The sequence below is a fragment of the Engystomops pustulosus genome, chromosome 7 (assembly GCF_040894005.1).
Source record: "Engystomops pustulosus chromosome 7, aEngPut4.maternal, whole genome shotgun sequence".
Taxonomy (NCBI): domain Eukaryota; kingdom Metazoa; phylum Chordata; class Amphibia; order Anura; family Leptodactylidae; genus Engystomops; species Engystomops pustulosus.
In genome coordinates, this window is record NC_092417.1 from 166,146,740 (window position 1) to 166,160,091 (window position 13,352).

At 44.2% G+C, this 13,352-nt stretch overlaps 1 protein-coding gene across 5 annotated transcripts in view; it reads right to left on the minus strand.

Annotated features, from left to right (window-relative positions):
* The window catches only part of DGKZ (diacylglycerol kinase zeta), a 146,308-nt gene that overhangs the window by 64,461 nt on the left and 68,495 nt on the right, over positions 1-13,352 (minus strand). For 3 of the 5 annotated variants that reach the window (XM_072118807.1, XM_072118810.1, XM_072118808.1), the window contains exon 2: positions 409-511. In XM_072118807.1, the coding sequence (XP_071974908.1) occupies positions 409-511 (103 nt within the window). Of the gene's footprint in view, positions 1-408; positions 512-2,851; positions 3,438-12,167; positions 12,219-13,352 lie in introns of all 5 variants that reach the window. The other 2 variants (XM_072118806.1, XM_072118805.1) reach the window with 1 other exon arrangement.

Genomic DNA, 13,352 nt, shown 5'->3' on the forward strand with positions numbered 1-13,352 from the left:
CTATGTGTTTCATAAAGGATGCTACGTGTGCTTGGATTACATTTTCTACAAACTATCAGAAGTAGATCTGAGGGTAGATTAGGTCAGAGGCAGGCAGGAGTAATCTGTAATTTAATAATCCTGGAACCTTACCGAACTTAAAAACTTTGTTTTAGTAATATGCAAATTAACAAATTACGTTAGGTTCCAGGATTATTAAATTACAGATTAGAGCAGAGGCAGCAGGAGGAATCTACCATCACATCTACTTCTGATAAAAGATTCCTCATGGTATTTATACCATATACTCCACGGGTAATCTGGCAATTTAATATAGTTCTGCATGAAGAAGTTATCACTATTCCTTATTAGCCAAGAAGCTTGGAGAATGTTAGAAAAGGTCTCGGCAATGAAATACAGAATACTTACGCTCCAGTCCACGGTGCTGCGTATCTGTGTGTCCGCGTCAATGTGCACCACGCTGGACGATGAAGACGTGAGATGTTGGGCTCCAGATTTGGCAATGGCTTTTCTGTAAAATACAAAAACACAACTGAGATCGTCTAGAAGCAAAATTAAAGCCAACTCATACAATCTCTGAAGATGAACTAAATGTATAGTGGTGCGTTGTGTGGCGCACCGCTATTGAAAAAAAGTGGACGTATACAAATGGCGCTTGCACGTTCTTTAGGCGCATCCTCAGGTTTGTATCTGATGATGGGCCCAATACTAGCCACCCCACATCATCAGATACAGACCTGAGGAAGCACCAAAAGAAGGTGCAAAACTCGTCTTGTTTTTACTTGTCTTCTGGAAATAAACGGATCCTACTGTCTGATACCTCTATGTTTCCTAAATAACATCTCCTAAAAAGGATAACCTTGTGCTAGGTAGCGCTACTGTCTGTTTTCTTTTCTCCCTTTTTCCCCATATAACTAATCTCTGAAGATGATCACGAGACAATTTACCTATAATGTTAGAATAAGCCTACATTCTTACTACATTCTACAATAACATGGACGAATGCCCGCCCGTAGCCAGGTGGGTATACGTCTGACATCGTGCATACATTACTCCCGCTCCACAGGGAGGACATGTCCCATCTTTTTCCAGTGTACGGAGAGGTACGATGCCACGTGTACATATGCCCTACGCATGGTCACGGTGAATGTAAGATAAAAGTGTCAACTTGATGACCTCCTATATTTTGACACTTGTCAGGTAGAGCTGCGTCATAACAACAACTATACCCAATATAGTCATACACGGCTTTAGTCAAAAAAAAGAGCTCTCGATTCCTGTCTTTTTATATATTTTTTTAAATTATACATGGAATTACTCATTAAAAGTTATCCCCATCAAATTGATGGTATATAACCAATGAACGTTATGTATCCCACAAGATCTGGATCTATCCTGAGCTGCAGCGCCGGCTGAACACTGCAGTATTTCCTCTATTTTTCCCAGCGTGGTGGCTCCCTAACCACTTAATGGAGAACATAATACATGGGCAAAGAGAAAAACATGAAAAGGGAGGTTTATTAGCCAGGGTTGTGGCCTCTTCCCTCAGCATCCCTCCCAGGGACATGTCACATATCAGTTATAATATAAGGATTTCTTTATTGTTGCCATGTCTTGAGATAAGAAGAAAATCATCTATATACCCCAAAAATCTGGAAATTAAGGGTCCATATCTAATATAACGGCCTAGACAAGAAGCAGACCATGCTCAGAGCAACAAGTGGCACATAGCAACCAATCAGCACTCTGCTTTCATTTCTCCAACTGCTCTGAGGTAATGGAATTTCTCCTGTGATTGGTTCTTATGCACAACATGGCAGTTTTGATAAACTAGGCCCTATTCTCTGTGTGTGTATTTTTCTATTACACTAACTAGTACAGAAAGTTGGTGTGAGGGTATAACAACCCCCCGCCTGAACAAGATATTACCCAGGTGCCCACAAACACTGCCAACACAGAACACTTTCCAAAGCCAAAATAAACAAAGCGCCAACCCCCCTGAGATCATGGCGAGAGGGGAAAACACACTCAAATATCACTTTCTAAAGATAGGACTGTGCCAAACAGAGCTAAAGGGTAAGCGGAGGAGGTTTACTGTCAAACACCAATATGAATGCTCTGTTTAGACATATAAAAGGGCACTCCCCGAGCGGCAACCCAGAGGTAACCGCAGGCATCGCCTTTAAAGGGGTTGTAGCACTTCTTACTAAACCGGTGCCTTATACATCTATGGGCACTGCCTACATTAAAGGAGAAAGTCGTCTAATGCCAGGGTGGACAATGCATAAAGGAGCTTAGAAGTGTTTTATTTCAGTGCATGGTAGTGAAAAAGTGAGGGATCAGGAGTAAAATTTGAGGTCTATATATTACCTAGCACCTGGGATTTATCCACTTACCAAAGGACAAATTGATTGCCTATAGTTGAATGAAGATACCGCTTCACTGTCTACAAAGCACAGTGCGATGCATAGTATAGTGGCCATGCTTGGTACTGCAGATCAGCTGGGACAGAGCTGCAAACAGGCCATATGATAAAAGTGGCCCGTCTACAGTTATACTAGACGCAACTGATCCAATATTGATCATTTAACCTAAAAATAGAGAATCGTATAATAACCCTTGTCCCTTGTAGAAACACTAATAGTAGTTTTTTCTCTGTTGGCCAATAATATGAATGGGTGCCAGGTTATACCACATTGGGTGGCGGTTTCTTTAATACCACCAGATTAAAGAACATAGCTGTTCTTATGTGAATACGGTCTAATTATCTCGATCTGAAGTTTCTCTTAAAAACAATGGTGCACTGACCAAATGAGCCCCCCTACCCCACCTTTACTAGTCCCCTGCGTACAGTTTTTGTTGGTTGGTGCAGGGTTTTGGGTCACATAAATCCATGCTACTTGACATGGTAGAAGAACTCGGAGAATTGGTCTCCTGGTCAGTTCCTTCCTCTGATGTCTCTTCCATTTCCTCTTCAGAGTTCTCCTCTTTGGTCTCTATATCCTTTTTCATTTGGATAAGGCTTGCAAGCAACATAGAAGGCCCCAAGAGCTGACGATCGATACAGTGCAACTTCCCCCCGCGTCTTTTCTGAACAGCAAATCGTGGACTCAGGCCTGGAGTGGTCGTACTGGACCTCCTGCGCCCGTCCCTTCTTCCACCACGTGCCGGAGTGGCCGAACCAAGGGGAAGGATAGGGGTCTGAGTCACAGAACAGCGTCTCTGCATGGAGAGGCTGGTGGACGCCAAACCGGCGCTCGATCTACGACGGGCTTTGCCCGTGGTTATGACCACGCTACACCTCCGCAAGGGTGGAGCGCAGATCGTTTCTGGAGTCGGTGGTGTGTGTTTCTTTCGGAAGTGCCTTCTAAAAAATGTATCCATAGTGCTCCCGTTGTGGAGGGGGTACAGCACGGGGTGGTCAGCAGCGGAGGAGGCTGTTGATGGAGAAACCACCATGTTAATTCTTAGCCGTCACTGATGTAAAACCCTAATCACATAAATTTCATCAAATCTAAATTAATTACAGCCACACTATATTTAGACTCTGCATAATTTTACATTGCCATTCCATGAAAATCACAGATTAAGTGAATCAATAATTTGTCAACTATCCAGCACGGGAGGACTGCAGCGCCAAACCTAGCCCCCAAGACCTTGATAGATAGTGGAATCTGCATTGTACACAACTCAACATACGACCACCCAGTCCTATCTGGAAAGAACCTACAGCGCGGCTCATCCAATGCCCACATTTGGCATCTCCACAACCACAAGCTTAATGTGATCTAAAGAGGAGATTCTTATCTTTCATACGAGACCAAAGTGTAATGAGGTAAAATCTGGTAACAGGTTGCCCTTTAAATTGCCAGAAAAAAAAAATCTGATAACTCTACAGGATTGAAGAGGTTAAGCTTTCTCCGCGGTTATGTTTAGCCGCAGCACTATGGGCCTTTCATGTAGGTGATAAGTGGTCTGAGGAAATGCATTTATGTATATATTAATGAGGATCTTTCATATGGTAAATCAGTGTCATATCCCCCCTACTGACGCCCGCGGGGGAAGAGAAGACGAAAAAGAGAAAAGTACAGTAGTCCTGCAGCAGTGCATTGTACATCTGCAACCCCTGCAGCGTCCGTGTATTCTGCATGGATCAAACTGACCAAATGGGCCATCTTCTTCCTCGAATACAAAGACTAATGGGTTAATATAACACTGGACGTTTATAGCATAACCACAGGACTTGCCCGAAATACCTGAACTCCCTATTACGTTTAACAAAGGGGATATCATTAAAATGTCTCATTAGTCCACCCTTACATGATCATACAAGGCTTTGCTGGAGGGCCAATTTTTGCATCCAGTGAGTCAGTGATAAAGGGTTTTGCATCCAAGAACTGCACCATCTTTAAACCCCATAGCGGGATCCCTACCGATCAGCAAGCTATCCCCTATCCCAGTGATGGCGAACCTTTTGGAGACAGAGTGCCCAAGCTACAACCAAAACCCATGTATACGTCGCAAAGTGCCAACATGACAAATTCAGCAGTAACTTATTGATCCCTGCTGTATCATAGGTTGTAATTGTATTGGCATCCTAAATTTACCAATACAATAGAAAGATGATGGAGAAAATTGAATTGTAGCTTCCCTTCAAGATCCCCTGAAGAGGAAGAATCAGGGGACCCAGAGCAGGAGCTCCAATGACAATCCATCTCTATCTACAACTTCTCGCTTCTAGCACTGAGCATGGCACATCCTGAGCTGTACTGACCACAAGAGGCGGCCTGGAGTCCTATATGGCAAACTATGTTGGGGAGATGGCCTGGGTGCCCACAGAAAGGGCTCTGAGTGCCACCTCTGGCACCTGTGCCATAGGTTCGCCACCACTGCCCTATCCTGTTACCCATTTAGAGAAACTTTAATCAGCTTCTCCTTATCTATCAGCTGTCATTGACTATAAAAGGGATTGCAGATTTATACATAATCATGAATAATCAATGAGATCTCTGTTTTCCTCTGTTATTTTACTTGGAAGTGAAGGAGCCATTTGACAACTAGGGGTTAAGATCAAAAAAGTAGTAACCGCACAGCATCGGTAGGCGTCCGTATTAAGAAGTGCCTACTGATGCTTTCCGGTCACTACTTTCATTCAAAACACAATCTAAGGAGAAATGTAACTCTCAATATAGACATAGATTTATGGTAGGGATTGAAAACACGAGAGAACTGGCGCGCTCTTTAATACGGACAAAAATTCAGGTGAAATGGCACGCCGTACGAGGATTTTCACGCCCCTCTTATAAATCGCCCTAATCATCCTATTCTCTCAAGTTTATGCGAAACCACGACACGCACTTAGGTGCCGCTAAGGCTCGGATCAGAACTGTAAGCAGAACAGCTGGAAAGGAGGGGTCTAATGGCCAAATCCCACTCGCTGGCAGAGGACGGGGAGATTAGGTTCAGCTCCCCAGACATCAAGAATCAGCTGGCAGGAGAAGGATGAGCCCGGACTTACACAATACATCATTTATCGTCTACGCTTTCCATAAACCAACCACTTGTTTGCGTCGCCATAAAACATGATTGAGCCGTGACCTTCCATAACCCCTGACTGCTACAAAAAAAATTGAGCGTAGCAAGGCACACGCTCCCTGGCACTACCCTAGGGAGCAGAATTCTCCGTCCTGTTTGCAGGGGATGTTCCCGGGCCTCTTTCCTAAAGCCATTTCTGGATCGTAGCCCAGAACAGCCCGAAAAGGACACAGGTTAAAGGTCGTCTCCTTGCAAAGAATGAGCAGGAAGCCTCATGTAATGAGCATTTCCTGTGCACGGTCTTCTGTACCATACAACATCTGCGCCAGACACTGTAGCTTCAATTACCCTCCATTATTCGCAACCCGTTACGTCAAACGTTGGAATATCATTAATCTGGCGTCTCTTCCTCATCTTATACCAGAGCCCGATTTCTGGGATCTCTTCCCTCTAATATATACAGTGTCGGCTGTCAGGACAGGTATACAATGTCACCGATCGCGTTACAGCGACAGGAGGCGGCGTAACCAGACACCCGGTGACGGGAAGGAATTAAAACATAAACTTTGTATCGGAGAACATGAGAAGGGTTAATCTGGTAGTAGCGCAAAACACAAACCCGGCTATTTATAGGGCAGAGATCTCAGATACACAGGCGGCTATTAATAGTACAGGTGCATCGCCTGGGATGACACGGCACCGCCACCAAGATAAAAATTCACAGCGCTCACAGCTGACGGACCCCCCTCCTGCCCAGCCAGGCAGAAACATAGGAAACAGACTGTATATAAGCCATATAGATATACACACTGGGCCGTGTTATGTGAGACGTGTGCACAGCCTCCAGGGAGAATCATTAAGGAGATTAATAGGACTACAAATTAAAGGAGGCGGCTCAATTACTCTCAAGATTTAATTATGGATTATTAGGACCAGGAATAAACTAGCCTTACAAAAGTGAGCTCGGATATCAGATTTAACCCTATTAAACTACTAGCCCCTGCAGGGAAGGTATGCAATGTCATTTCTAGAATTCCCTCTTTTATGAGAAATCTAAATCGAACTCTTTGTGAATACCAGTGGTTAATGCTGTACTCTCTACAGGACTCCCAAATAGACTCTGTAATAGCCATTTCTATATCATATGAAAACCCCCGAATAGTCAGCAATGAGTATTTTTCAAAACCCCCAAGTAAGAGCTATGGAAACCTGCAATGTCTGGTAATCCACAGGCCCCCAAAAGATATCGGTGCTACGCAATAATAAATATAGACTCCCCATAGATACAAACTCCAATGTTATACTATAGTCTGTAATCCATTTACAGCCCACACCCCTTTAATTAGGTATTGTAGCCCCTTGTACAGGCAGTCCCCAACTTATAGAAAACCCCTAGTTACAGACGGACCCCTCTGCCCACTATGACCTCTGGTGAAGCTCCCTGGATGTTACTGTAGTCCCAGGCTGCAATAATCAGCTGTAAGGTGTCTGTAACGAAGCTTTATTGATAATCCTTGGTCCCACGACAGCACAAAATTTTGAATATCCAATTGTCACTGGGACCAAAAAATTTTTTGTCTGGAGCTTCAATTATAAAATCTACCAGTTCCGACTTGCATACAAATTCAACTTAAGAACAAATGTAAAGAACCAATCTTGTACGTAATCAGGGGACTACCTGTAGTCAGCGTTGTACTATATACAGCCCCCCGCCATTATTCATATATTGCGCAGTTTGCAGCCTCCAGTAGTCAGGTATTGCACCATTTGCAGCCCCAGTAGCCAGCAATGTACTTTTTTCAGCACCCCATTAGTCAGGTACAGCACAGTTTGCAGCCCCCAGTAGTCAGCAATGTACTATTTACAGCCCCCCATTAGTTAGGTATTGCAGTTTGCAGCCCCCAGTAGTCAGCCCTCCCATTAGTCAGGTATAGCACAATTTGCAGCCCCCGGTAGTCGGCAATGTACCATTTACAGCCCCCCATTAGTCAAGTATTGCACAGTTTGCAGCCCCCAGTAGTCAGCCCCCCCATTAGTCAGGTATTGCACACAGTTTGCAGCCCTCTGTAGTCAGTCTTGTAACATTTACAGCCCCCCCATGAGTTAGGTATTGCACAGTTTGCAGCCCCCAGTAGTCAGCGTCACTCAGTTTGTGGTTCTCCCCCTTATTCGGTTCCTATTGCACAGTGATGGGACCTGAAATACCATTATGACACCTCTCTAGGTTCCCAAACCGCCACATTGATACAACTCTATTCACAAGTGAGTCATAACACAAACCAAAATTAAAAGTAAAGTGCAGCAAAAAAGCCAAGACAAAACTCCCCCCCACACCCCCAACTGGGCCTTAGCCGATATGTCAAACAGCTCCCAGACTATTCTTCTAGCAATAATGTACATACATGGTCACATACTATACAACCCGAAACGTATACAAAAGATAAGAAAGTCTCGGCATATAGTGAGTAATACCCAGCTTCATGTCACACTATCGGGTAATACCCACACGTGACATATCGAAGAGGGGAAGATTTGTATAAATGGAAAATAGTCACGTCATTGGCCAGAAGTGAAGATCTATTCATGCAAATTCATGCAAATCAACAGACTGACTATACAGTAGCCTCCAGTAGAGCTGCGTACAATGCCACGAATATTAGAGGACACCTCCATCCACTGGGGAAGTTCATGGTGTCCCCCGGCTAATAATACAGCATTCGCTCTTCATGTTAGGCAGATCTGGACCCAAAGTCTCCAGCTGCTAATATAAGGTTTCTGGAAGCGATGACATCCGAGATAAAGCAGTGGCCATGGGGGATGTTCCTGTCCATAATCCCTATGAGGAACATCACAGTCAGACTCTCCTCAACTTGAAATGGCTGATGCAATAATCCGAATATATAAAAAAAAAAATCCTAAAAAGTTTTATTTTCTTTACCCAGGCCCTAGAACTCTTATAAATGTCAATGTTCGTTCCTCGTTGCAATCACTGTATGTCGGCCATGTTTCCTAGGGTGCACAGTGTGCAGGACCCGGACTTATAGTATCATAGACATCTATAGTAATCCATGATGCTGGGAGTCCCTGCCACCCTGCAGGAGCACTGTACTGTCCTGGTTGATAGTCCTAGCATCATAGATGACTATGCTGTGAGTATGGGTCTCCGGGCAAGAGTATTGTCCCGCACAGTAGGTCTCTCGTCATAAATGACTATGCGGTAATCCCCGAGAAGGTGCATTATCCGTTCTTGGGTGGTAGTCCCATAGGGAGGCCTAGTATCATACAGTACTGTGCTGTGTGTATGGGTCCCAGGGCAGGTACATTGTCCTGTTCTGGATGGTAGTCACATAGGGAGGCCTAGTATCATAGAGGACTGTGCTGTGTGTATGGGCCCCGGGCAGGTACATTGTCCTGTTCTGGATGGTAGTCACATGGGAAGGCCTAGTATCATAGAGGACTGTGCTGTGTGTATGGGTCCACGGGCAGGAGGATTGTCCTGTTCTGGATGGTAGTCACATAGGGAGGCCTAGTATCATAGAGGACTGTGCTGTGTGTATGGGTCCACGGGCAGGAGGATTGTCCTGTTCTGGATGGTAGTCACATAGGGAGGCCTAGTATCATAGAGGACTGTGCTGTGTGTATGGGCCCCGGGCAGGTACATTGTCCTGTTCTGGATGGTAGTCACATAGGGAGGCCTAGTATCATAGAGGACTGTGCTGTGTGTATGGGCCCCGGGCAGGTACATTGTCCTGTTCTGGATGGTAGTCACATAGGGAGGCCTAGTATCATAGAGGACTGTGCTGTGTGTATGGGCCCCGGGCAGGTCCATTTTCTTGTTCTGGATGGTAGTCACATAGGGAGGCCTAGTATCATAGAGGACAGTGCTGTGTGTATGGGTCCACGGGCAGGTCCATTTTCTTGTTCTGGATGGTAGTCCCATAGGGAGGCCTAGTATCATAGAGGACTGTGCTGTGTGAATGGGCCCCAGGGCAGGAGGGTTGTCCTGTCCTGGATGGTAGCCCCATAGAGAGTCCTAGCATCATAGAGGACTGTGCTGTGTGTATGGGCCCCCGGGTAGGTACAATGTCCTGTCATGGATGGTAGTCCCATAGAGAGTCCTAGCATCATAGAGGACTGTGCTGTGTGTATGGGCCCCCGGGCAGGTACAATGTCCTGTCATGGATGGTAGCCCCATAGAGAGTCCTAGCATCATAGAGGACTGTGCTGTGTGTATGGGCCCCCGGGCAGGTACAATGTCCTGTCATGGATGGTAGTCCCATAGAGAGTCCTAGCATCATAGAGGACTGTGCTGTGTGTATGGGCCCCCGGGCAGGTACAATGTCCTGTCATGGATGGTAGTCCCATAGAGAGTCCTAGCATCATAGAGGACTGTGCTGTGTGTTTGGGTCCCCAGGCAGTGTCCAGCCTTGCAAACAAGGCCGACAGAGTCCTGAACACGTCTGTCCAAACAAGGCCTTCGGGTTAATTCACTTGACCCGATTCCACTGCATTCTTGCAGTTCCGTTGTAGACCTCTGTAGGGTCCCAGCAGTTGGGACCTTAGATAGGGATAGCCTTCAAACTATACTACCCTTATAAACTGAATGCATAACTGAGGCACCTTTAACAAATATGATCACTACTGCGATCCGGTCCTTACATGAAATAGCGGATAGACTGCATTCACCACACCTCAAAATATGGACCCGAGATAGACTTTGGTAATAGGGAGTACTTAAAAGGGCATCACCTAATGCAAATATGTGATGAGCGATGCTTACAAATGGCCAAAGGACAAACATAGGACAAACATAAGTATGTAACACTATGAGCAACAATGTATCAATCTGCTGCTGAAATGAACCAAACAAGTCATACATCATAAGGAGGGGGAGGCGGGCATCAGGGGGACCGGACTATGAGATTGTGTACTGCCATTGTTATACCTGCTATCACCATCAAGGTAATGTAACATCTAGATCTCATAAGATATAAAAGATTAGCAATACATCAATAGATCAACAAAATGACTGAAGGACTGCCAGGTGATAGATAGATAATATATACGGATAGATTTAAGATTGATGGACAGAAATATACTACTATATATAGATAAATAGAAAGATAATTGGGAGGTAGATAGAATAAATAGATTGGAGATAGATAGCCCATGGATTAACAAACTGATTGAGTGACTGGCAGGTGATAGATAGATAGATAGATAGATATGAGATAGATAGATAGATAGATATGAGATAGATAGATAGATAGATAGATATTATATACTATATATAGACAAATAGAAAGATAATTGTGAGGTAGATAGAAAAAATGGGTAGGAATCACATAGGAGATAGATAGATAGATAGATAGATAGATAGATAGATAGATAGATAGATAGGCCTTGGATCAACAAACTAATTGAGGGACTGCCAGGTTATAGATAAATAGAAAGATAGATTTGTGCTAGATAGAAAAAAAGCATATGTGATAGATAGGATAGGCGATACATGATTGAGAGATAGATAGATAGATAGATAGATAGATAGATAGATGATAGATAGATAGATAGATAGATAGATGAATCAATGAACCGATTTTCTGATGGGCTGGTAGGTAATTGTAATATCAACATAGCAATAGATAGATAGATAGATAGATAGATAGATAGATAGATAAATAGATGGATAGATGGATACCCAACCATCGTTGGATGCTGGGACCATTGTAGGTAAACAGAAAGAAAGATATAAGCTAGATAGATTTGAGCTTGATAGAAATATACTATACATATACTGATATATGTGAAAAAATGGAATTACTTTATTCCAAAAGTGCCACGTTTCAGTCCCTGAATCAGGAGACTTTCTCTTTTCAGATAAATAGAAAGATAGATTTGTGCTAGATAGAAAAAATGCATATGTGATAGATAGGATAGGCGATAGATAGATGAGGAATCAATGAACCGATTTTCTGATGGGCTGGTAGGTAATTGTAATATCAACATAGCAATAGATAGATAGATATGAGATAGATAGATATGAGATAGATATGAGATAGATAGATAGATACTGTAAATAGATACATATGAGATACGAGATAGATAGATACGAGATAGATAGATATGAGATAGATAGATAGATATGAGATAGATACTGTAAATAGATACATATGAGATAGATACTGTAAATAGATACATATGAGATAGATACTGTAAATAGATACATATGAGATAGATAGATGATAGATATGAGATAGATGATTGATAGATATGAGATAGGAGATAGATAGATACAGTAACTGATAGACTGTAGATAATATATGAAGTTGGAAAACTGTACATAGTCTATTCTATGTGATAAAAGTACAATTATAGGAATACACATTTTCTTATAAACAGTAGTTAAATGTATATTAATATCTATACACATACAAATAACCTTAAACATATCACAGCCTCCATCACCATCACTGACCCCATAACTGTCCCATATCCGTGCTGGATAGCCACGAAATATTGCTTCAATCATGACTGACACCCTAGAACTCTAATCAGTTATCCCAAAAACCAACATACCCCTTCCCACCCCCCCTCCCTTCCCAAAAGCGGGTAAATAAATAAAAGTCTGTGACCTGATCCGCTGGGCAGAAGATTGAGCGCAGTCAGAGACTGGGAGCAGTCCACTGTGTAAGAAGAGACGAGGAGGATTAGTATTAAGGAAGCATGAGTGAGCGAGAAGAGAGTGCGCCCTGCGGAGAGCGTGAGAACACGGAGACCGTCACCCGCTCTGTGAGAGAATGTCAGAGTGAGAGGTGAGTGCGCCGTGTGGGCGTGCGAGGAGACAAGGTGTCACAATGTGTCACACACCGTCAGCTAAAGTGTTAATCTGGGCAAAAAAGGTGAGAGGAGTGGGCACCAACAGTGCCAGGGTAAGGGGGGATATCCTGTCTGGGCACTGATTTGAGGGGTAGATAGGAGTCCAAGTTTGTAAACTTTAAGAAAAGTTTTGGAAACTATGTACACAGGGTAGTGGGGGTGTACGGAGCGGTGCAGGGTGTATGGGGGGGTATGGCAGGAGAGGAGCCTGCGGGCACCCGGCTTCAGTCCTAGTTTGGAGTTTGGGCTGCAAGTTCCCCTCCTAGCGCAGGGCGATAGAGAAGCCTGGTAAGTGACAGCACTAGAAGAGTGAGGAGGAGCATGGAAGGAGGGGGGAGAGAGAAGCAGGTGAGTATGAGAGAGAGGAAATATCAGGGTGGAGGGCGAAACACGCAGGAGGAACATGGAGGAGGGAGAGCGAGCTGCAGAGGGCAGCGAGGGGTGCGCTGCAGGGCCATGACGTAGGCTCCTGTTCTGCTTCATCTCCAAACACTCCACGCTTAACCATTCACCTGCCACAGTCCTCAAGACGCATCAAACAGAACAAAAAAAGAGAAGTCCTTGAGTTGTCCTCTTATGGCTACATTCACACTACACGTATCACTAGGAAGGTTTACTGTTCAGGAGCCTGGGAAAGCCGAGTGCCTAGTACATCTACATCACTAGTACACTAGCATTGGACATCAAAATCCATCCTGATAAACCAGGGACATTACTTATAGATCCAGGCACCGGGACTGTGGGAATCTTCTTATATATGTGTTATCCATGGGCGAATTTCTTCTAATATCAACTTTTAGAATTATGCTAATGAGACTGAAGGGCTCCTCTGAGTTTTACCAGAGCTTCTTCATGCTGCAGATTCACAGGCCGTTACACTGTCTCCATCTTCCGCCTTCTCCTGCTGCAAACACCCCCCCCCCCCCCATTCATCTGCCTGC